Source organism: Cydia pomonella, chromosome 14 (assembly GCF_033807575.1).
Source record: "Cydia pomonella isolate Wapato2018A chromosome 14, ilCydPomo1, whole genome shotgun sequence".
NCBI classification, from domain to species: Eukaryota; Metazoa; Arthropoda; class Insecta; order Lepidoptera; family Tortricidae; genus Cydia; species Cydia pomonella.
Window position 1 is genome coordinate 21,044,550 of NC_084716.1, and position 24,650 is coordinate 21,069,199.

A 24,650-nucleotide genomic window follows, 5' to 3' on the forward strand; every position below is an offset into this window, starting at 1 on the left:
GGCTACCAACCTAACAAAACCAAAACGAATACAGTTTTAAACTAAGTGCATTGCTGCCAACTTACAAAATACTCATTTGGTTGCATAGTAAAAATAATTACTTCATAAGTCAGAAACACGCATGTGACACCCGTAATATAGCAACACCCATAGACTACGAAGACCGCTTAGTTTGCTTGTTAGTCTCCGTAGGCTACGGTGGCCAAAATTGAGAAAGAACTGTCCAAAAAATTAATTTAGCAAGTAGCAAGTACCAGGGCCTCATGAGTTACGAGGTGTCGCTGACCGGCCGGCCGCGGCCCGGGGCGGGCTGGGCGCGTAACAAGGTATGCTCGCGCGTCTTGGCTATATACTTTTGCTGTAATTTGTTTACCTAAATTAAGATTTATTTTTGTTGACTCGTAGGAAAAATATTGTATGCAACGTTGTATAAGTAGATCAGGTTTTGTTAGGTTGGTAGCCATTAATCGCAGTAACGTTATAGCGATTAAAAGCACAAGAGCTTTTATGAGGAATAGACAATATAGACTTTTCTTGAAACCTTTTATGTATGTTCTTATATTCGTGTTAATGAATGCATAAATGACAGATAACAGTAGAGGAGTAGGAAAATGGATTTATCGATGTTTTTGATAAGCAATGTAATGTTATTATTTTATAACCCCAGTAACCCCAAAACGAGGACTAGCATATCGCCCTCCTTTCTGGCAGGATTTCGGTTCTGCGAGGGTCGCAGTTCTAACCTAACCCACCTTTCTGGCAGGATTTCAGTTCTGCGAGGGTCGCAGTTCTAACCTAACCTAACCCACCTTTCTGGCAGGATTTCGGTTCTGCGAGGGTCGCAGTTCTAACCTAACCCACCTTTCTGGCAGGATTTCGGTTCTGCGAGGGTCGCAGTTCTAACCTAACCTAACCCACCTTTCTAGCAGGATTACGGTTCTGCGAGGGTCGCAATTCTAACCTAACCTAACCCACCTTTGTGACAGGATTTTCCAATCATTTTTGTTTAAAATTAAAATTAATAATGATCATTAGTATGTAAAATTTTATGAAAAACATTTTCGGAGATTCAATAATCGAATTTCCAATTTTATTACTTTAAATCGATATTTCGAACAATAATATATGCATCAATTTTAGCAATAGAGATATTTATGAAGAATGATATTATGAATATAATAAATTCGAAGTTGCAATCATTATTGTTTAAAATAAATACGTGTAATGATCATTAGAATGTAAAATTTTATTAGAAACATTTTCGGAATTTCAATAATCGAATTTGGAATTTTATATGAACTTTGGCGCACCCGTAAATTATACAGGGTACATTTGAATCTGCTGTTTCATGACATAACATACGTTTTTCCAAGACTTATAAATAAATAAATATTATAGAACATTATTACACAAATTGACTAAGTCCCACAGTAAGCTCAATAAGGCTTATGTTGTCGGTACTTAGACAACGATATATAATATAAATCTTTATAAATACTTAAATAAATATAAAACACCCATGACTCAGGAACAAATATCAGTGCTCATCACAGGAATAAATGCCCTTACCAGGATTTGAACCCGGGACCATCGGCTTCATAGGCAGGATCACTACCCACTAGGCCAGACCGGTCGTCGGACTTAATCAAAAGATAATAAAATAAAATAAACTAACTAAAATTAGGGATGTAACCGCCGCCAAAAATATACTAATCGGGTCGGCTGGTTATTACACGTTAATAGTGACAAAACGCTCTTATTCTCAAACTTGCAATGATAAAAATGAAAAAATAAATTTGTCAATTTGTTTTATTCGTAGGTTTACACAACTAAAAACAAATTACGAATCTACTACTATTTGACGGTTGAATGCGAACACGTTGTGTAAGAATTTGACGTTCAAAAACAAAAGAAGGTTGCTTTACAAGCCTAGGTGTGTAAGGCTGTATAAAATTCCTTTACATATCATCTTCACTCATCGCACCGGATATGTAGTATTTCCGGACCTAATTTGAAGTACCTAAGTCATGTCAACATTTCATTGCCAGTTGGAGAAAATTCAATTTTTAGGTTCCGTAGCCAAATGGCAAAAAACGGAACCTTTATAGATTCGTCATGCTGTCCGTCTGTCTGTCCGATTATGTCACAGCCACTTTTTTCCGAAACTATAAGAGCTATACTGTTCAAACTTGGTAAGTAGATGTATTCTATGAACCGCATTAAGATTTTTACACAAAAATAGAAAAAAAAAAAAACAATAAATTTTGGGGGTTCCCCATACTTAGAACTGAAACTTAAAAAATCTTTTTTCATCAAACCCATACGTGTGGGGTATCTATGGATAGGTCTTCAAAAATGATATTTAGGTTTCTAATATCATTTTTTTCTAAACTGAATAGTTTGCGCGTGAGATACTTTCAAAGTGAAAAAATGTGTGTGCCCCCCCCCCCCCCCGTAACTTCTAAAATAACAAAATGAAAAATCTAAAAAAAATATAGGATATACATTACCATGCAAACTTCCACCGAAAATTGGTTTGAACGAGATCTAGTAAGTAGTTTTTTTAATACGTCATAAATGGTACGGAATCCTTCATGGGCGAGTCCGACTCGCACTTGGCCGCTTTTTCTGGTTGTTTTGCTATTATAAGCGATTTTTTTCACAGAACATTTCGTCATGTTTGACAGTTGTCGTTGTCGACGGCCGAATCGAGACTGGGAGCAAAACTCATGCTCAAGCCGTTCGAGCATTACTTTTGTGGGGGCCATTTTTCCGGCTGGTTGTGAATCCAGTTAATTATACTGGGTGAGATGCAGTGTTGTACGATAAAACAAAACCAATCGTTTATACGTTAATATTTATTTGACCAGTGGTACCCAAAACTACCAATTGAACGCAATTACTTTTTTCTTTATCTTCGGATGTGCACTGAAAAAGAAAACAACTATGGGGTCATCCATTAATTACATCACACGTTTAGGGGGCGGGAGGGGGTCAAGAAAATGTGACATGTCGTGACAAGGGGGAGGGGGAGTCATAAACTTTGTGACGACACTTTAACTTCATCAGTAGTTAACCAAAATTTTTTTTCCATTTGCTGTACAGTTAACGAGTTTTTGGAACGATAATAATTTTTATTCGTTTAATTTTCTTTCCTAATCGCTTATGTGTTCTAAAATTACTAATATTTATTTTATCAAAAATAATTTGATATTATATTAATAATACTTAATTCAATTTGCCGATTTCATTGAAAACAAAATAGCAAAATATGTGACGTCACACCAGGGGGGAGGGGTTTGCCAAATGTAACCAATTGTGACAAAGACGAGTCAAAAAACTTCGAAATTCATGTGACGTAATTAATGGATGATCCCTTTAATAGTTATTTGTTCTACAAGGGGGCAAAGTTGTTGTTTGACCGCTCGTGCTAATATTGATAGCCGAGCAAGCGAAAAGTTCCAAAATTTGAACTACGAGCGTCCGTGTTGAGCCTTGCGAAGGTTTCAAGACACGAGGGTTAACTAGTAGCTCTGTGAGCTGTAGACCTCGCAAGCATAGCTTAAAATTGAATAAATGTATGGATCCACCGTTTAGAAGAATTGAGAAAAACTAAATAGACAAAACATATTTATAGGTTTAGAAATGCGACCTGTAGAGTAGAACAGATGGACATACGAAACAAAATTTGCCTAACAGACCAATTCAAACATACACTGATGTCATTAACATTTAATGATGTCATTTAGTTATCGTGCACTTCGCTCGTACTCCGTATATGTATTGGCGCAAGCGAGACGCACGATAAATAAATAATTCGTGCATTCTGATGTCAGTGTACGTTCGAAATTGGCCTGTAAGCTGTAACCGAGATGCTTCGTGCGCGCCGGTTTGTTTGGTTTGCAGTTTCCAGTATTTTTTCCTCGAGCCGCAATAGAAGACGTTTCATAGTCTTAATTTTAGCGAGATGATCCAAATTAAAAGGCTCAAGGATAATGTGATTAAGACTTTGAACCCTAAAACTTACAGCAAGTCACCCAAGGCCGACCACTACTCTAGGCAATGTAAAAGGTAACGTTCGGGTTCCCGACCGTAGGTGCACTACTGCCGCAGTATTGCAGCGCAACATTACTGCCGCTGACGGCATTACCTAGAGTGAACTACTGCGGCAGTATTGAGCTCGACAAAACTGCCCGCTGCGATAAATTTATATAAAATTTGACGTTTTCTGCAGTCGTGTAGCGCTGCAATACTGTGCAGTCGGCCGCAGCAGCTGCTGCTGCTGCTGCCCGCAACTTTGAAATTTGCGTCAGTAATGCAGTCAGCAGTATTGTCATGCTGCAATACTGCGGTAGTAGTGCTCGGGAATGCGAACGTTACCTTTAATGAACTCCTGCGACTGATGGATGGTGACCGCCCATACTAACGTAAGTGGATACTGACTCCGAGAACATGTAAGTTCTTTAGGACGCTAAGTTCTGGTGACAGTGCAGTTATCAGATCTGACATTTACAACTCAAAGGCCAGGAACGGGAACATGATTAGGAAGATACACCAAACTGTGCCAACGGACCCATTTTCAGTAAATGTCCACGAAATTGCATCATATTGGGCCGTTCCAACATCCAACAAAAACATACAAAAACTCTGGCCATTTTAAGCCAGTCAGGACCCATGTTAACGGCACCAATCATGGGACATTTAAGAGAAAATTTGAAGTATTTTTGATATTTCACCCACATCTGGAAAATTTCTACCGCTTTATGCTTTAAAAGTTGAATGTCCAATTTGTCCTTTATCTGTGTATTTAATGAAAGGTACTTCAATTGGTTTCAATATTATTAACCAATTAAAACTATGTTTTTTTGCTCTAGTCATGGGATGTATGCAGGCGCAATTAATTTTCAAACTAACAAATATCAATGAAACATTAAAGTTAAGCAGCTCTTTGGCTCTTGTTTATGGTAAAATGTTGCCATCGATTAAAAGCTGATGGTAAATACTTGTTTTACACGATTTGTCCATACCATCCCACTAACCCATTTGGTGCCTGTTCCATTATAGGGGTGTTTACTATACGCAAGTTTAAAAAATCTTTTCATATCTCATGCTCTGAAAGATGTATGAAGTGCGCAGAAGCCTAAATAGGTACCCGTTCCTTGAAGGACCCCATGTAGCGCGAAGGAAATACCTCAGGAGGTAACTCATGCCCCATTCGGCACGTTCTGCGAAGAAACGAGCGAGATGCCTGCTAAATTACTTATTCTTGGTGTGCCATGTTTCTCAAAAGTGGGGATGACCTTTGCTCCTTTGGCGCGACGTGCGGTCAAAAATGAGATGATGGCACCAATTGAATTTCATCCCCAGAACAGAATAAGATGGCGTACTTTTAAGGCTCTAGTCGCCGTTTTTGGGCAACAGCAACAGCGCGCCTCTGGGCAGTATCTTATTCTTTGAATCTCGTTGCGGCGTAGCGATACAAACATCACATATTACGATCGCAGTGAGTGGAAGCGGCTGGTGCGGGGACAGAGCCCTTAGCTCTGCCCAGACGCTCAAAGGCATTGGGCCTTCCTAGGGTCTTAATTGGAAGAGTGTTAGAGTAATTAAACGTGTTAAAAAATATATTTGTAAGTTGAACGACAAAGAATGTACCTGAGCATTACATGTTTCCCCGATACCTGCCGTACACTGAAAGAAATAAGCTTATTGTTAAACGTTTCATTTAAGATACAAGCTTTAATCACCGACGGTACTTTTCTTTCAACAGTCATCGGACACATTTCACTTAAAGTTGTACACTACTCTAATATTTTGTTAATTTGGAAATGTTAATGTTATTTCTGGTTTACCCTTGGATTTCCGACAAGCATTTAATCGAATATTATTTCAAAGACAACGTCTCAAATATTTTTATTTCATCGACAATTCATTTCGACGAAAAAACGATACAAGTAAATTTAAATCACGGATTTTTTATGGTAGATGACCGCTCCACATATTTTGTATCGCGGCCAATTAGAGGCACCTTAAACCACCTTTTGTACTGATTAAATATTGCAAGATGACTCTTTCATCACCCTCCATACTATCAACACCCACTTTCTACATTTAACCGTTTTGGCAAGAACCCTTGTAAACCAGTACTTTTTAGAAGATTATACTTCACTTCGTTATAAATCGAAGTTTTATTTGAGTCGTCGAGATCCTGGCCTGCACGGCGCCTACAAAATCTCAAAGAGTTGTTTTATCAATAAGTACAAAAATTTTAGCTGATCACAATCAGCCAGTATTCAAAGACTATTGAGAATCTACTTATCACTAAAGGAAACCCGACCGCTATCTGGAAGTACAATGTTGTATGTAAGTTTCGGCGCGGCCGAAAGGTTCGGCAGTTTTTTCCGAAACTGACTTTTAGCCGAAACATGATTTTTATGCTATGTTAACGGCACCAATCATGGAACATTTAAGAGAAATTTGGGAGTGTTTTTGAAATTTCACCGACACCTGTAAATTTTTTACCGCTTTATGCTTTAAAAGTTGAATGTCCAATTCGTCCTTTATGTTTTCCATGTATTTAATGAACGCTATTCCAATTCGTTTCAATATTATTAACCAATTAAAACTGTTTATTTGCTCCAGTCATGGAATGTATATATGGCGCCATTAATTTTCAAAATAATTTGTTATTTATTTATCAATGAAAAATTAAACTTAAGCAGCTCTTTGTCTCTTGTTGCTAAAATGTTACCAGCGATTAAAAACTGATGGTAAATACTTGTTTTACAGGATTTGTCTATACCATTCCATTACTGGTGCCTGTTCCATTATAGGGGTGTTTACTATACTTAAAACCTGTCGAAACTGTAGAAAACCTGTTTTTTTTTTAAACTACATCGGAGGCAAACAAGCATACGGCCCGCCTGATGGTAAGCAGTCTCCGTAGCCTATGTACGCCTGCAACTCCAGAGGGGTTACATGCGCATTGCCGACCCTACACCCCCCTCGTTGAGCTCTGGCAACCTTACTCACCGGCAGGAACACAACACTATGAGTAGGGTCTAGTGTATGTGTAGGGTTGAGCCTCCAGTCGCCCACTGCTGAGCCGTACACGAAGAGAGGCCTCTCTTCGTGTACGGATACTATTACATATAATTAATCATTTTCCAGGCACAGTATAATTTATCGCCCACATACGTAATAATAGAATGTCAACCTTAGCCATAGTCTTCAAATGAATGCCGTAAAACCACCCAACTATAGTCCAAAGCTCCCAACTATGGTCCACAAATAAACTCAATTTTTCTCGTTTAGGTGTGTATTTTACTATATTTTTGTAGTTCCAAGGCAAAGTATGTTTATAAATGGAAGGTACAACTAGGAGTAAACCACAAGGAACATGTGTATAGATACTTAATTTCCTTTTGAACTTGTGGACCATACTTGCAGTATTGGACTATAGTTGGGTAGTTTTACGGTGACTAGAACTTATTATAGGAAGGACGTTTTCTACATGGGTCAACGCACGAAAAATTGATGATTATTTATAGGTATTATGATTATAATGATAATTTATTATGAAAATTAAGTTTCTACATTTTAAGGGATCAAAAGTTATATCTAGAGACACCAACTAACCAACTAAAGTGGTCAGTAGCATTACCCTTATCGTTGAATTATTAAAGTTCACTTTATAATCATAGTTGGATAACATTTACCATTACTACGCAATCCAGCCCGTTGCACTGCAATTAAAAAAAAAAAAGATCAGCCATATTATGTCTCAAAAGACGTAGACGTAGACGCAGCGTTTACGCAGTAAAATGTATGATAACAACCTAAAGACAAAAATAAAAATTGTACTAGGTGCACAATTTTATTTCTGACTGCACTTTCTCTCCTTCTCATTTTAATTAAGCTAATGCATTAGTGTTTGTGTTTTTCGATCGAGGAGTTCTTTTGGCTAGCTTCTGATTGCATCATCAGGACAGCTCCATATTAGCATATTATTACAATGTAGTTAATCGGAAATACGAAAGACATAATTACGTGGTTCTTATTTAAGTTCCTGGATTTGAAGCACAAATATAGTCGGTCAAACTAAAGAACCGGGCAAGTGCTAGTCGAACTCGCGCACGATGGGTTCCGTACCATTATTTATAAAAACGGCAAAAAAAATATTTTTGTTGTATGGGAGCCCCCCTTCAATATTTATTTTATTCTGTTTTTAGTATTTGTTGTTATAGCGGCAATAGAAATACATCATCTGTGAAAATTTCAACTGTCTAGCTATCACGGTTCATGAGATACAGCCTGGTGACAGACGGACGGACGGACGGACGGATGGATGGACGGACAGCGAAGTCTCAGTAATAGGGTCCCGTTTGACCCTTTGGGTACGGAACCCTAAAAAAGTGTGTAAAAACGCAACGTATTTAAGACACGACACTGCGTCGTGCGTCAAATTCCAAATAGGTAAGTTTTATTATAGCTATTCAAATCAAAAAGCTTATTTTAACAGTATATATCTAATCATATATAAAAACTAAAATATCCTATAAACAATTTTGGAATTCGCCTAATTTCAGAATTAAAGCCACTTACAAAAAACATATTTTTATTGTTACTTAGTGCAAAACGCCTTATGTATGAGTTTTTTTTGTTGCTTAACAATTACAAAATAACTTAATCGACATATTAATAATTATCGAATCTGCTTACAGAATTTCACAAATCAGGTCAGAAATGCGACTCACAGGCAGGGAGAGCAACCAAACAATTTTTTTTTTTGTACAAGCTGAAACTGATACCTACGCTTAACTCGAACTTAATATGTACTCGCTTATTAAATCAAAAATATGAAGTACAGGGACTTAGCCGCGCGCCTTATAGACGCCACAGGTGACCACAAGGCTGGCCAGTATTTTGCTCAACGCATTAACATTGCCATTCAACGTGGCAATGCGGCCAGCCTTCTGGGCACACTGACACAGTGACTTGGAGGACGTGTTTTATTTATAGGACCTTTATTTTAAGTTTATTTATAGTTTTTATTATTATTTTTAAGTTGATGTATAAGTTATTGTTATTGTAGGACTAAATGACTGTAGATATATATATATTTTATACTAATTTTTCAAGAGATGAAAAAAATATATATATGAAGTTCAAGTGCAAAAAAGATACAAATAGTAGTATCTGCATACACGTCCGGAGATTTTTAAAATCGGTTCAGAAATGACGGAGTTCTGGAGTAACAAACATTAAAAAAACACCCAAAAAAAAAACACCGACTTGATTACCTCCTCCTTTTGAAATCTTGAAGTCGGTTAAAAAGAGGGCCGTGACGGAAGAATCTTACATTTTTTCGCCTAACTCCCATCCGAACCGTCCGATAAGGAATTTCGTTCCAAAACTATTACGAGTATCGAATAATTATAAATCTCTGCCGGTAGTAGCCCCGCCTATGAACCAGGTGGCCTACCGTGAAAACCGAAATACTCAAATTGCGGAGATCTTTCTCTTTTGCTCTCACTAAGACGTAATTAGAGTGACAGAGGAAAATGCCCGCAATTTACGAACTTCGATTTTCGCGGTTATAGCTTCGTAGGCAGGGTCACTATCCGACTACACTAGGAGACCGAACAAATAAAATGAATGAATATATTTTAAGTATTTATAATCTTAATATAGGTACTTTACCTCTGATGTGCAGTTCTTCCCATTACACTGTAGAAAAAACGTTTCATATCTAAAATATCCTTGTTCACGTTAACCACAGAATTATTCACTGCAATGTTTGTAAACTCCATCATGTAATTAACTAAACGTAAAAAAAAACATGTTAAATCTACGTGTAGTCAAAATAAAATTAATTAAGGTTGCTAAGAACATTTTTTATTTAGTTAATACTTTCTCAAACTTATGTCCCGGGTGTGCAAATAAATTACAAAGTAAAATTTAAATAATACGTATAACGAAAACTATTTTGAATATGATCGGCCATTAATGAGTTTTTTTGTCTCCTAAATTAAAACGATATGCTCTTTTACAGGTATGGCTTTTTATGTCGTATGAAGGTACGGACCCTTCTATTTTGCCTGGGCCGATACGCACTTGGCAGTTTTTTTTAAATATAAAATACGTAAAATGGATAGAATCTGCAAGGTATTTAATTTACCTTGATGTCAGCCTTTACATTTGACGCGCGGTCCATCTGCACATGTGTTGAAAAAAAAAAAAACATTGTTTGTCTTAAAAGAATTACATATATCTTGGTTATAAGTACTTAAAAAAAACACCTCGCATGTATAGTAAGTATTTTTATGTAAGTTAGTCCCTAAATGTACAAATATGGTTAAAAAAGAATATAAATAAAATAATAAAAAACCATACATACTAATTTCACATCGGCCTGAAATAAAAAAAAATGACAAATTCGGTTCAGAAATGATCCGACGGAGTCATGAAGTAACAAACATAAAAAAACATACAACTGAATTGAGAGACCTTTTGAAATCTTGAAGTCAGTTAAAAATACTAGTATCGTATACGCTATAAAGAGGTAAACTTTTTGAAGCAATTCATTAATATCCATATATTAATTTAATAAAGATACTATGAAGACTTGGCGCCTAATTTATCGTGCTGATAATTAGTCACTGTCGATTTCCTGTCGTTTCGGTTCGATAAGCAGACGACGGTACCCAGCGTCAATATGTCTACAGCCGGTCAAACAACTTTGTCAGTAGAAAAAGGCGCTAAAATTCAAATTTTCTATAAAACGAATACCCCTCACGCCTAATTTTTTTTTAAATTTGCTGCTTTTTTCTACTGATGGAAATGGCTTACGCAAGTAAGTACCTATAACGGGTTAGCACTGATTGACTAGCGCGTTATATTTTCGCGGATAAGCAAAGTAATATTTTTTGTTTTATTTTTTTTGGAATTTGCTTGACTGACTTTAGCAATGCATGATGAATAAAGCTAGATGACAAGTGACGATGAAATATTGAGTTTTAATAAATTATATGGCAACTATATACCTACGTATACTTATGATGTTTTTCATTTTGGAGGTAAGTAAAAACAAAACTAAAGACTTGAAACTCAGGCTTGGAGGAATTAACAACGTAAGACGCCTTGTCTGTAATTTTCTGTATAAAACAGTCTGCAATTTTTGCGGGGGAGGGGCACGTCAAATGTATGGCTCTTCTTCTTCCTAGCGTTGTCCCGGCACATTGCCACGGCTCATGGGAGCCTGGGGTCCGCTTGACAACTAATCCCAAGATTTGGCGTAGGCACTAATTTTTACGAAAGCGACTGCCATCTGACCTTCCAACCCAACGTAACGTAAAAAAACCATGTCAGATAAACATAGTACAATACATATGACCATTGTTCGAGGTTTTCGACAGAGGAGTAAGCTCTTAAAGGCAACTCCGGACTCCCATTGTTAAATCCTCCAAGCTGGTTTGATTTAACAACCGAAGTCGCCTTTAAGGGCTTTTTTAATTTCCATTTTTTGTGCCTAATCTATTGTACAAGGGCCTGCAGTGGCAGGATGGTTATATTTATATCACCTGTCACTATGCCCGTCAGTTTCGCGCTTACATACTTGTTAGAACGTGACAGACATGGTGACAAATGATAAAGAGACGACCATATTAGCCCTGTTGGACTACCTACCTTGGACAGACAATTAAGTCCTTCACACTGTAATCGAAACCAACGTTTAGTAGTACTGTAAAGGCCATAGCCGGGTTTCCATAGACAGTCGAAATTAAATTAGAACTGCGACCCCGTATAAACTGTTTTTGATTCTATAAAAGTATTACGTTATATTAAAATATAATATCACAAAATCCATTATACAATATGTACATAAATATATTATAGACCGCGAGCCTGGAACAGATTTCAATGACCAATCGCCTCCCGGGCGAAAACTCGTATAGTGGTTAACGGCTATGTATGATGAACCCTCGTGGACGTCAGCTGCCGCTCCGTTGGAGGGTTGAGAAATGGCAGCCACCGAAACACGTAATAAAAAAAATGTCTTCGCCTCCCGCTTGTTTGTTCAAATCGTCGTTAAAACAATCGTCAGCCGGTTATATCGCGGTGGTAAGAACGTCAACTGGACGCATGAACATGTAAAACTTAAGCGCTTTACCTTTTTATGATAGCAATAACTAATCATGTAACTTTGCATGTAGCATTTCATCAGGTGAAACGCCTGAAACGCCATAAACGGATTACGCAATTTACACATTAGGCATACTTTGCAGACATAAAGTGGTAAGGCGCGTATTTTTTACATGTTCATTTTACAGCTGATGGTCTTTCCACCGCAATACAACCGACTGACGGTTTTTTTTAATTTGAAACAGCATCTAAACTATCATCTGACAAAGTATCATCCGGGAGGCGATGACTGACGATATATGCTCCTGGCCCGCGGTCTATTATACCAGTTAAAAATGTATACAAAAATTAGGTATTATATTAATTACAGTTAAGATTGAATTATAATAAAACAAAATCAACCCAGGACCATCGGAATAAAAGCCATTTTGTTGAATCGTCGGACAAAATGACCCGATATTAATGCCCTTGAGTGTATAATTAACGTTTTGCATCATATCATCACCGTGGCAGAGCAAGAGGAAGTATAGCACTGAAATGTAAAAAAAAACAAAACATATTAAATAAATAAAAATAAAAAATGCTAAGTTATGGTCATTTAAATTTCGGAAGAATCAAATGATTTACTTAAAAAAAGATTTTAAAATAGAATGGAGTGTTGGGTGTTGTACTAATTCGCAGACTGAAGCGAGAATCGTCTTGATAGGCTATAATAGTTAATTATTTACGAATTTGCGAAAAATAGGATATTCGTAACGAGTGGCGAATTACCTATTCGCACGTTTATCGTACAACGGTTCTCAGTACATATGGCTCTTTAAAGTTTCGACATAGTTACTTTTTTTATATATTTATATATATATAATGTGCTGTACCGGCTGCCGGCGGCGGGGCGAGGGGCGGCAGACAGTATGATAGATGCAACACTGCATACTAACTGATTTAACAATTAAAATTTGATTAATATGAAAGTTTTTTATTTCCTCGCAAGTGTGTTGAAAAACGTCGTATTAAAAAGGGGGCTATGGTCGTATGGCGCGTATGTGGGTGAAAAATCGTAATATGCTTGGAAAAGGGTTAAATAAAATCTTTAAATAAAAATAGATACTTACGACTGATGAACACCCCTCTCCTTTACACTGTAACAATATCAATGAATATTCTAAAACAATCTTTAAAAAATCAATCAATATAGGAAAACGAGCAAGATGCTCGTGACACACTGCGTGTGACAGGATCAAATTGAAATCAATTTGGAGGGTTTGAAATTGGTTTGAAATTTGGCTAGCATTGTCAACGCTGTTAACTGATAGTTCGTAAAATTTACTGCAAAGATATAATAAGGTCCTCCGATTCAGTATATGTCTGCGGCTGCATCTAATTCCCGCGATTATTTTCATACATTTTGTATGGGTCGGGGTAATTAGACCGCAGACATATTTTTAGAGAATGACCGATCAGAGTGTTGCTGGCCGCCTAGCCGAATTTCGAGATAAAATGTTACCTCCGCTATGCAACGACTTCCGGAACACTGCAAATAAAATAGTCATTAATTAAGTAATATTGCGCTAGTAAATTAAATAAGCACGGTCCGATTCGAAGAATGATTAAGACACGTTTAAGATCTTGGGAAGATCTTTAAAAGATCGATAACTAAACGATATGTCAAAATTGTCGTTTATTTCGATTCCGCTGTAATCCCATTAAGATCTATCTACGATATTTCTAACGTCAAAGTGACATTGGTTGCCCGTATCGAGATGCTCCTGTCAATTATACGACATATAAAGGATATCTAAATGAGAACTTATCTAAACCTGAACTTATACTTATCGTATCTCATTCTTCGAATCGGGCCGACAGTTTGGATTAGACTATCTTCGGAGGTTATGTCAATCCTGCAGAAACTAAGAACGAAACGAGAAGTGACCGGTAGCACAAAATAAAAAATAAACAGAAGCCGTTCCCGCCGTTATTGAAAATACATACCTAAACTAGGGTTGCTTCTGTATTAATTTCGAATTTTAAAAAGGAGTAGGTAATATAAGTTTACATACATACATACATCGATTCGTTTATACATACATCTTATCATGTTTATATATTCCTTAGAGACTGCATTTTGACGTACATGACAGTAGGTACCTACGAAGCGGCGGGGACGTCAAGTGAGCAACGCGCGCACAGCCCGACTAAGCTCTGCCCGAGAGTGCCCGAGAACGCCTGTAAATGTAGCGTCTGTGTGCGTAAATGTCACGTCTGTGTGCGTGCAGCGAAAATGGCACTTTGTACTGAGCGGACTCTCTGCTCCGGCGCGCGCCGCCGCTATTTACTTTGTGCCGGAAGTGACAATCAAAATTTCTGTTAATCGTATTCAATCAGTTACCAGTTGTCACCTCATTCGGCTGTCACGTTGATATTATCACATTTTGGAAACAAAATAAGAATGTTTATATCTCACCACAGCCTTACATCCCACTCCTTTGCACTATAACAAAAATATGAAAAAAACAAATAGGTAAAGAATGTTAAGCCTGTCACTTCATTGGTCCTATGACTCATAAGCAGATATACCTACTATAAAATATCATTAAGTACCTACTATTACCATGGACATATGTCCACGTTAGATATATATCGAAGGACGTATAGTGCTAGTTCAGAGGTGTCACTCGAATTCAAGCTAATCGTGCAGTCTAACGCAACTTAGTTGCGACATAGAGAAATAAGAAGTAATAGAGTGCTCACTCCATACATCAGTTTTGGTACCAAAATGATTATTATATTCGCAGTCGACATCTAGCATCGAGTAGCGGAACTCTCAGTACTGCTACTCGACAATAGATATCGCGGCAAACAAAAAGTCTAATGCTCAACGATTTTCAGCTAATATTATAACCAGAATAAGTGTAGGAGTTGAAAATAGTATTTCGGTTACTCTGATTATAATATTAGCGGAAAATCGTGAGCATTAGACTTTTTGTTTGCCGCGATATCTATTGTCGAGTAGCAGTACTGAGAGTTCCGCTACTCGATGCTAGATGTCGACTGCGAATATAATAATCATTTTGGTACCAAAACTGATGTATGGAGTGAGCACACTATTACTTCTTATTTCTCTATGGTTGCGACCAATCGCGGTGTGACGTTAGATTGCACGATTGGCTCAAATTCGTGTGCCTGACACCGCCTGTATTGACCCCATTCTTCTTGTCAGTAAGGCCCGTCCTTAGATACATGTAACTGGCTCAATGACCCAAAAAAGGTTTTAGCCTGACACAAGTGAACGCCTTATTCTGCGCCACATCACGCCAGTTGGGTACTCCGAGGGCTTCGTCACTCCAGCGGTATCTAGGACATCCGAACGGACGTTTTCCTCCCGGGGGCATTACATACGCTCTTCTCACGGCTCGTCGATCCTCTTCCATCTCTAGGCATCTATTACACTACGCTGACGATTGGCACTTTATCAGTTTGTTTGCAAATTTTATGCTGAGTTAGGTACTAGTCACGTCACGTGACTTCGTAGTATCATCCCGAGAAGTAATACATTTTTTGTTTCGTTAGGCGTTTGTCGATACCATTGTCATCTTGGCTAGGCCCTGGCCCTATGGTATCCGAGCCAGCCGATCCAGTTGTATTCTGACTTCGTGCTCACCAAAAAATCACAGAGATAGTTAATAGTTTACCGAAGCTCTGCATTCCGGCCCAATGCACTGGAAATTAAATTTAACAGAGTAAATATTAACGTTTTTCCAATAAAGTAGAGGATCACAACAAATCAAAACCTGTTTTCTATGTATTTCTATGAAAAAATATTCTTAGTTAGCGACACAGGTAGGTACTAAAGAAATACATAGAAATCAGTAGTGTCGCCGCGCTACGTCGTCTGCAGCTGCTGTCTGCGGTAGGGTTTAACTTGTACCCCAAGGAACAGTCAACTGCAAAAATATGTATCGAGAGAATCGTCTCATAAATTTGGTACTACGCTCTTATTACACTGGAATAAGATGCTATAGGACATTTTTTGAGTAAGATGTGTACACCCATGTTTTTACACTTGACTGGACAACGCCCCACGCTCCATTAGTAGCAGCAAAGAGAATTTGAAATAGAGGTAAGAAAACCTTGTAGCCACAGTAAATTTACTGCCATCTTTCGACACATCATTAAAACTTTTAGAACGCCATTTGACTTTGATCCTTATTCTTTTACTGATATGTGTTAAATATCAAAAAGTGTCGTATCGTTTAGAGCGATGGCGCCACAACCTTTGGCCTATGCCCAGTAAGATGGCTACGAAATTTTCTTTCACATATTTGAGACTCACCTCTATAACACATTGGTCCTCCTGATCTTTCGATGCACACTAATGGAAGCAAATATATAGTTTACATTCAATCAATTAAACATATTTATAGATCGTGTCATTCACGAAGACGCGCGTCTTAGCTCATTTTGTCATGTTATTGAAGGTTAGATTTGACAATTCTGCGCGTCATCGTGGAGAACACGAAACAATATATGCAATAATAAAACATTTTAACAAAAAATAAAACCGACTTCAAAAATTACCAAAAGCGTCATACATGTACCTATAACATTTGAAGAGTTCCCTCGATTTCTCCAAGATGCCGTCATCAGACCCCGACTTGGTGCCAACGGGACCATCTCGGGGTTATACCCGTTCGATAAAAAAAAAATTTGAAAATCGGCTCACGTTTCTCGGAGATATCTAGTAACATACATACAAAAAAAAACAGTCGAATCGAGAACCTCCTCCTTTTTTGAAGTCGGTTAAAAGTACACTAACAAAAGGTGATATAACGATTGAGGTAGGTATATGAGATTGTGTATTGTTGGAATACTTAATTTCAAATTGTCCTACTTTTACGGTATATTTTGGAAAATGTTGATATGATGGCTCCTTTTGCACACTTGAATTGCATTATCTTTAAAGCGTCTTGATCTTATCTGTGCACTGTGGTTAGAATATTTCTACTTACTGTTGCCCCACACGCAGTTGGTCCACTGCACTAAAATAAAAGGTAACTCATAACTCATTATTATTTTTGTCTTAAAACACATTAATCAAAGGGCACTTGCCCCGAAAATGTTATAAAGTATTATTAACATTATCGTATTAAGATTTATTTTATTGTATTAGGTGGGTGAATCAACTTTTACATGTCTTTTGCAAGAATTGACCTTAATCATTATTAGTTCAACTTTTGTAAGTTTTAACATGGTCCGAATGAAACAAGACTCTTAATATATATGCCACATCCGGCAGAAATAAAAATACGTCAAATTTTTATTAAAAAATTGGGTGACCCAGTGGACGAACCCTTATTTCCATACAAAAGTGTGGGAACAGCTTTGTCTCCTGGATCACTGATATTAAACAAGTTAAAAAATATCAAATCATGAAAAAAAATTACATTATGTAGCTTGATTATCTTTATATATAATAAGGAAAAAAAAACATAAAATCCGAATATTTGTTTTTATCACTTTTAGTCAACCCGGGGACACCAGATGATCTCGTCAACCTGACGCCCGAAACTGTGCAGTGGCTGCATAACCTGGATGTTGCCTTATAATCTTTTATGTATCTTTGCCTATTTGACAATATCGCCATACGATTAAATAAATAGTCAAAATTTTGCTGACATAAAAAAGTTGATTCAGCCTAACAAATAAAATTGGTTTATTATCTCTGAAATAAATTATTTCAAAAAGGTTAATGATTTCAAAAAAACTATTGTTAAAGCATGATAAATAATAGTTATATATTTATTTACTTGAGCTGTACAGCTTTTACTACTCGTGTCTAGCTGTACCATCTGTAAAAATAAAATGGATAAAACAATATAAGAATAAGAGAATATAAGAAGATATTTACAAACTATAAAAATCTAATTTTCATCAAGCAGATATGTCTGCGAGCGATACTATAATTTGTATAATTAAGTAAGAAAGAAATAAAAAAAACCGGGCAAGAGCGAGTGCGAAAACAAGGAAGAGAACGATACGCACAGTTCTGGTGAGCTTCGGGAGCTCAGTCGGTTAAGCGTGATCGGACCTGTGTTCCGAAAGGTCGCAAGTTCGAGTCTTGCCCGAAGCGCAGAATTATTCAAACCTAATTATACAGTTAAATATTCCTTACAAGTGATTATTTTAAAGTTCTTATTGTTGACAAAAACGGCCAGGTCCCTTTACAGATTATTATGTTAATCCGTCTGTATATTTTTTTTTATTTCCTGTGCTTTATAAATAAAATAAATATAATTTATTTTCAGGCAACTATGGCCCGTATATACACCTTTCAGACTAACATACATACAATAGTAAAAATCTTAAAATATAAATATCATTTTGACGACGCACTTTTCGGTTGCGCCACCTGTTCTGGTGCGGGATTCGGCACGAAACCGCCGAAATATCACACCTTTCGGCCAGAAGTCCGCGCTCGCGATGGTTTCCAGCAGCAGCTTTATTTAACTGTCTTTCCAAAAACAAATAATACAAATATACACACGTTTTCTGTGCATAAATCTGAACACTGCAAAAAATAAAACATAAAAGTACCTAGTTATATGTGCAACAAGATAGCAAGTAATCAATCAATAACTTTATTGCTTACTTTCATATAGGAACATAGCTTAGGTACATAAATTGCTATACATATAGATATATTTATACTTATATGAATGTGCAAGTATATAATTTGTGTTTAGCGCACGGCTACTTACCTGATGAATTTATGACTACGAATGTGGTTCCCATCGTTAAAAACAGGACTGGCGATCTTAGTGACCCGTCCAACTACCGACCTATCTCGTTAGCTACCGTGTTCTCCAAAGTTCTTGAACGATTAATTAACCCGATACTTGCCAAACACATACGTCTACACGACGCCCATTTGGGTTCCGTCCGGGTCTCTCAACAGATATGGCTATATTCTGTCTTAAAAACGTCGTAAACCGATATCTTAAGAAAAGGACGTCGGTTTACGGCTGTTTTCTGGATCTGAGCCGTGCTTTTGATACTATTGACTATAATTTATTATGGGATAAAGTATCAAAGGCAGGTGTACCGAGTAGAATAGCCACTCTGTTGAGATACTAGTATGGGAACCAGATGAATAGCGTTAGATGGGGAAATGCCAATTCGGACCCGTATAAGTTGCAATGCGGAGTTAGACAGGGTGGACTGACATCGCCATTGCTGTTTAATCTTTACATAAACGACCTGATAGAGGAGCTCAGCAGCGCCGCCGTCGGGTGTCATGTCGCGGGCGTATGTGCCAACAACTTTAGCTACGCGGACGATATGGCGCTGCTGAGCCCTTCTATCACGGGCCTTAGGATGCTAGTGTCGATATGTGAGCATTATGCTGCAACACACGGACTAAAATACAATGTAAAAAAATCTGAAATAATTGTTTTTAAATATGATAAGGGCCCAGATTTCGTTCCACCTGTTAGGTTAAACGGGACAGAATTAAAATGTGTAAGTAGTTTTAAGTATCTAGGGCATGTTTTGACAGAGAGATTAAAGGACGATGACGATCTCGAAAGACAGCGGCGGGCCATAGCGATGAGAAGCAACATGCTGGCACGTCGGTTTGCTCACTGTTCCGACCAAGCCAAAATAACTTTGTTCAAGGCGTACTGTCAGGCGTTCTACACTAGCTAGCTGTGGTACCATTTCACGAAACGATCGTTCAATAGACTTCGAGTAGGTATGTTCGCCGAGAACAGAGTAGATGCCTTTTACGCTATAATGCGTAAAAGGCACTGGTCGTTTGTCGGGAGAGTGAGCGAAACGGCGAACAGTATTGTTAAAGTAGTGTATACAACCTGCTACTGTATGAGCAAGGTTTCCCCGCTGCACCTATATAATTAGTATTAATTTTAATTGTATATTTTATTTTATTGTATTGTTGCGTTATTGTAATTTAATGGGTTAATACCTGAATAAATAACATTTTTATTTTTATTTATTTATTTATTTATAGCGAAAGCAAGCTAGGTACCTTCCGTACTAGTTTATACTGTATTACGACAAGGTACTCCCTTCCCATTCTGCCCGCGGTCTAAAGCAAAGTTGGTTTTTGCTGCGAGCTTCGAACATTTAACCAGGAGACGCCTTTCCTAATCTTTCCCCTATACCAAGATCAGGATAAAAAATATACTTCATTAATCGATTATAAGCAATACCATGACTTACGGTAGTATGAATGTAATGAAGAGTAGATAAATGTTAGGTACACCCTTCTTACTAAAAGTGAGTACAGTAATTTTATAGAAATTATATTAGAATTCAGACCGACACTTACGCACCCGTTACAGGTAAATAGATAATCAAATTATCAAATGAGTAGCATGTAATGTGCCTACTTTGCTTCAAAGTTCGACATTTAAATTTAATTTTAAAACGATTATATCGTGTTCGGCTGTTCGGTATGTTGATACCATATGCCGATTTAAAGTAGACCATCACTACTATTTATAAATAATTTATTCGTTGAAGCAATGGTGTTACAGATGATCTTAACATTAAGTAAGTACAAGCATGGACCCGTTTGACGTGTTTTTTTTATTGAAAAAGACTTTTGAAAAATAAGTCGCGGCAATTATGACCCTGCATATGAAGCCGATGGTCCCGGGTTCAAATCCTGGTAAGGGCATTTATTAGTGTGATGAGCATGGATATTTGTTCCTGAGTCATGGGTGTTTTCTATGTATTTAAGTATTTATAAATATTTATATAGTATATATATCGTTGTCTAAGTACCCTCAACACAAGCCTTATTGAGCTTACTGTGGGACTTAGTCAATTTGTGTAATGATGTCCTATAATATTTATTTATTTAATTATTAGATATATTTTAGTATGTATCTTCTTTGTTTTTGTTATATTATGTAATTTGTCTTGTTTTTATCCAAATAATTTATTTATTTATTTATTTATATTTATAATTACTAATCATATACGATCATTTACATTCTTTTGCTTTCATAAGTAATTGTTACAAATTTAAAAAAAGCATTTCTCAATAAAAAGACATGTCAAGACGTTTACTTTTTTTCTAATTCTACAAAAACGAACTGTAGTGCAGACTAAGCGTAGACGCCTTTAACGGACTCAAGTACTACTTACATGCACGTCACAAGCTCCCTAAAACAGTAAATAAACATCACACCACTTCTATCATGATGTTTAACTAAGTTCGAACTCTAAAAAACTACTTACTAGATCTCGTTCAAACCAATTTTCGGTGGAAATTTGCATGGTAATGTATATCTATATTTTTTTTAGCATTATCATTCTGTTATTTTAGAAGTTACAGGGGGGGGGCCACATTTTACCAATTTGGAAGTGTCTCTCGCGCAAACTATTCAGTTTAGAAAAAAATGATATTAGAAACCTCAATATCATTTTTGAAGACCTATCCATAGATACCCCACACGTATGGCTTTTATGAAAAAAAAATTGAGTTTCAGTTCTAAGTAAGGGGGACCCCCAACATTTATTGTTTCTTTTTTTTATATTTTTGTGTGACAATCTTAATGCGGTTCACAGAATACATCTACTTACCAAGTTTCAACAATATAGTTCTTATAGTTTCGGAAAAAAGTGGCGGCGACATACGGACGGACAGACAGACAGTCATGACGAATCCATAAGGGTTCCGTTTTTTACGGAACCCTAAAAATAGGCCGTGTTCATTTGATGACTCTATCGTAAAGAAAGTTTGTAGGTACGCACTACGCAGCGTCAGAAGGAATTAAGTTATTGAGATTATACGAACTTTCGAACGTAAATAAAATTAATTTTGCATTTTATTAAGTCAGTAGTCGTAGAAAAAGTATTGTAAGTATGTTGTTGTATAAGAAGAGTAAAAAAGGCGAGTGGCGTGGATTAGAGCATTGTAAAGAAATCCGCCACGAGCATTTTTTGACCTACTTATGCCAAAATACTATAACATATGAATAACGTAAAACAATCGTAATAATATTGTGCTGTTCATTTGCTTCACTCCTATTTTAATATTTAATTATTGTAGCGTTTAGTGTATTTGCTTTGGTATAAACACTTACATAAATCCCGTCGAACTGGAAAAAACGTTTCAAATAAATATTCGACTCTAAAAAACAGTGAACTGTCTGTTTTTTAGAGTCGAATATTTATATTTATTCCCCAAATGTCACATTCCGAGAGCTTATGACGAATTAATTTTATAAAATTATACCCAAATTATTATTTATATGCTTATATAAAGATTTCAGTTGATTCATCTGGGTTCAGATCATAGGCTGATGATAATGGAACAAATTATTAAATACCTATCATTTCAAACAAAAAAGAATGCCCTAAATCGATCCAACCGTGCTCGAGATATCGGAGCGAATACATTTAAAAAAGACACGGTTTTGAAATTTATAAATACATTAAGTAAAAGAAAAGCATACCAACACCATCAAGGATAATATTAGCGGCCACATATTCTGAAACAAATTATGGATTATCTTTAAAAAATATATATATTTAAAAAACAAAACTTTCGTGAGACACAGACATATTAAATATATTAAAATGGTGAAGATTACTGCGCATGTTTCACTCCGTAATGAAGAGGCGACAGAGGAACCGACTGTAAAATATACATTTGCAAATAAAAACAAAAATATACATTATAGCCCATACACTAGCCCGAAGTAATCGAAACCAATCTCCACTTCTCACGCCAATCCTTCGATTCCTCGGGTCCCGAGACGTCATAGCTCGAACGCAGACTGACTATGCTGAATGTTGTCTTTGAACTTACCTGTACAATGCAATCGAGGAGGTTGCATGCATCGGACTCCAGAGCTCCATTAGGAAGGCAAAAAATAGGCCAGGATGGAAAGCAGTACAACATGGAGTGACTTAATGTGCCCACGACCCTCAGACATAAGGATGCTACCTAAAAGAAGAAGAGTTACCTATTGAAGGGTCGCTGGAAGATACAGATGCAAATGGCGAGCAGTGTCAAACTGGATCCGACACGGGTAAATGGTTATAACATACTGTTACAAATTGATCATCTGGGTAGTTAATCAATTTACACGGCTAGCCTGCGGATTAATTTCAACATTCAAAGAGTCACCTTCATTTTGGAATGCATTTGGGTTAAAAAAGTAGCCTATGGATTAACACGATTCATCAAGATCGGCTTTATTTTTGATGCTAGGATATAATATAACACACCCATGCACAGTATACAACAAGTTGCTCTGCGGTTCACAACTTCATAAACCCTCATGACTCCGCCACTCCAAAAATTTCTAAAATCAAGTCGTAAAAAAATCTATATACGTTTAGAAAAGTGCTCACAATTTTTTTAAGAGAATCGGTGGAGAAATGCCACCTATAAAAGAGATTTAGAAAAGCGCTTACATTTTTTTATGAGAATCGGTCGAGAAATGCCACCTGTAAAAGAGAACAGCCGGACCGACGGACATTCGAAAGCATTTTTGCCCTAACTAAAACACAATCATTACCCTCCCTTATAGCTTTACCGCAGTCGGGTAAGTAATCAATTCAAAAACAGACACGACTTTGAGCAATAAAGACACCGACTAGATTAGTAGTCGATTGATTCTGCTACGATTTATCAAAGAAATTTTATAGTAACTATACTCACAGTCACACCTACTCAGTTTTATTGCGGCGATGGATCCAGCGAGATGCACATTGCTGGCGGTAACGTCATTAGCATCGGTAATAATTAATAATATTTAGTTACTGTTATTTTACTTTGTTTAAACTACTTGACTACTTTGAAAAAGTAATATCGAAAGGTGTCGCTTTCACTAACTGTCCGCGCGAAATCTAAAATGATGGTTTACAAGTAAGATAAACTTCAGAATTAGGTAAAAAAATTGACATGTTTTTATTTTTGAAGGCAACCGATAACAAAATCAAGTTGCTATCAATTTCCAAACTTAAGAATGATACTTACAATAATTCCAGATCGTCGTGATTAATGTAAGTTTGCTTATTTGACTAGCTTTTGACTCAAAAAGTTATTATATCATATTTAAAAAAAAAATGGAATATTTTGCAGGAAGGATTTCATAATGATGATCCCTATATAGTTCCTGAAGAGCATGTAAGTACGGGTATAATTAAAAAGTTTCTACTTAAAATATGAAGTTACAATTGTAGTATTATATCACGATACTACATGTAGGTAGACATAACTAATAAGTTAGGTATAGATATAGGTATGTGGGTATGCCGCTCGCGCTTAACCATGTTTTTTAGTTGAGAATAAACCGCCAATGAAGTCACATCGTGTTTCTTTATATCGCCCTATACATACATATCAACAATAAAGAAAGATTTCTGAATCTACTCCTAAATGACATATTCGTTTCTTACAGTTTCACAAGAAACCTGGAGAGGTAAGCGGAGGTTTATTTCCAACATAAGCAAACGTCTTTAAATAAAAT

The 24,650-nt window shown here is 36.7% G+C and overlaps 1 protein-coding gene across 1 annotated transcript; it reads right to left on the reverse strand.

Annotated features, from left to right (window-relative positions):
* Nucleotides 1-2,840: 2,840 nt before the first annotated feature.
* On the reverse strand, nt 2,841-24,203 carry LOC133525186 (keratin-associated protein 5-1-like). The gene is made up of 20 exons (XM_061861461.1): nt 23,139-24,203; nt 22,626-22,661; nt 22,254-22,268; nt 21,313-21,330; nt 18,686-18,709; nt 17,949-17,990; nt 17,151-17,180; nt 16,475-16,513; nt 15,834-15,860; nt 14,606-14,632; nt 13,649-13,675; nt 13,257-13,283; nt 12,650-12,676; nt 11,689-11,715; nt 10,400-10,414; nt 10,181-10,216; nt 9,703-9,729; nt 7,719-7,745; nt 5,656-5,691; nt 2,841-2,928 (listed from the first exon to the last, which is right to left on the reverse strand). Exons 2-20 carry the CDS (start codon nt 22,656-22,658, stop codon nt 2,845-2,847), a joined length of 588 nt encoding a protein of 195 aa, XP_061717445.1. The 5' UTR covers nt 22,659-22,661; nt 23,139-24,203; the 3' UTR covers nt 2,841-2,844.
* Nucleotides 24,204-24,650: the final 447 nt, after the last annotated feature.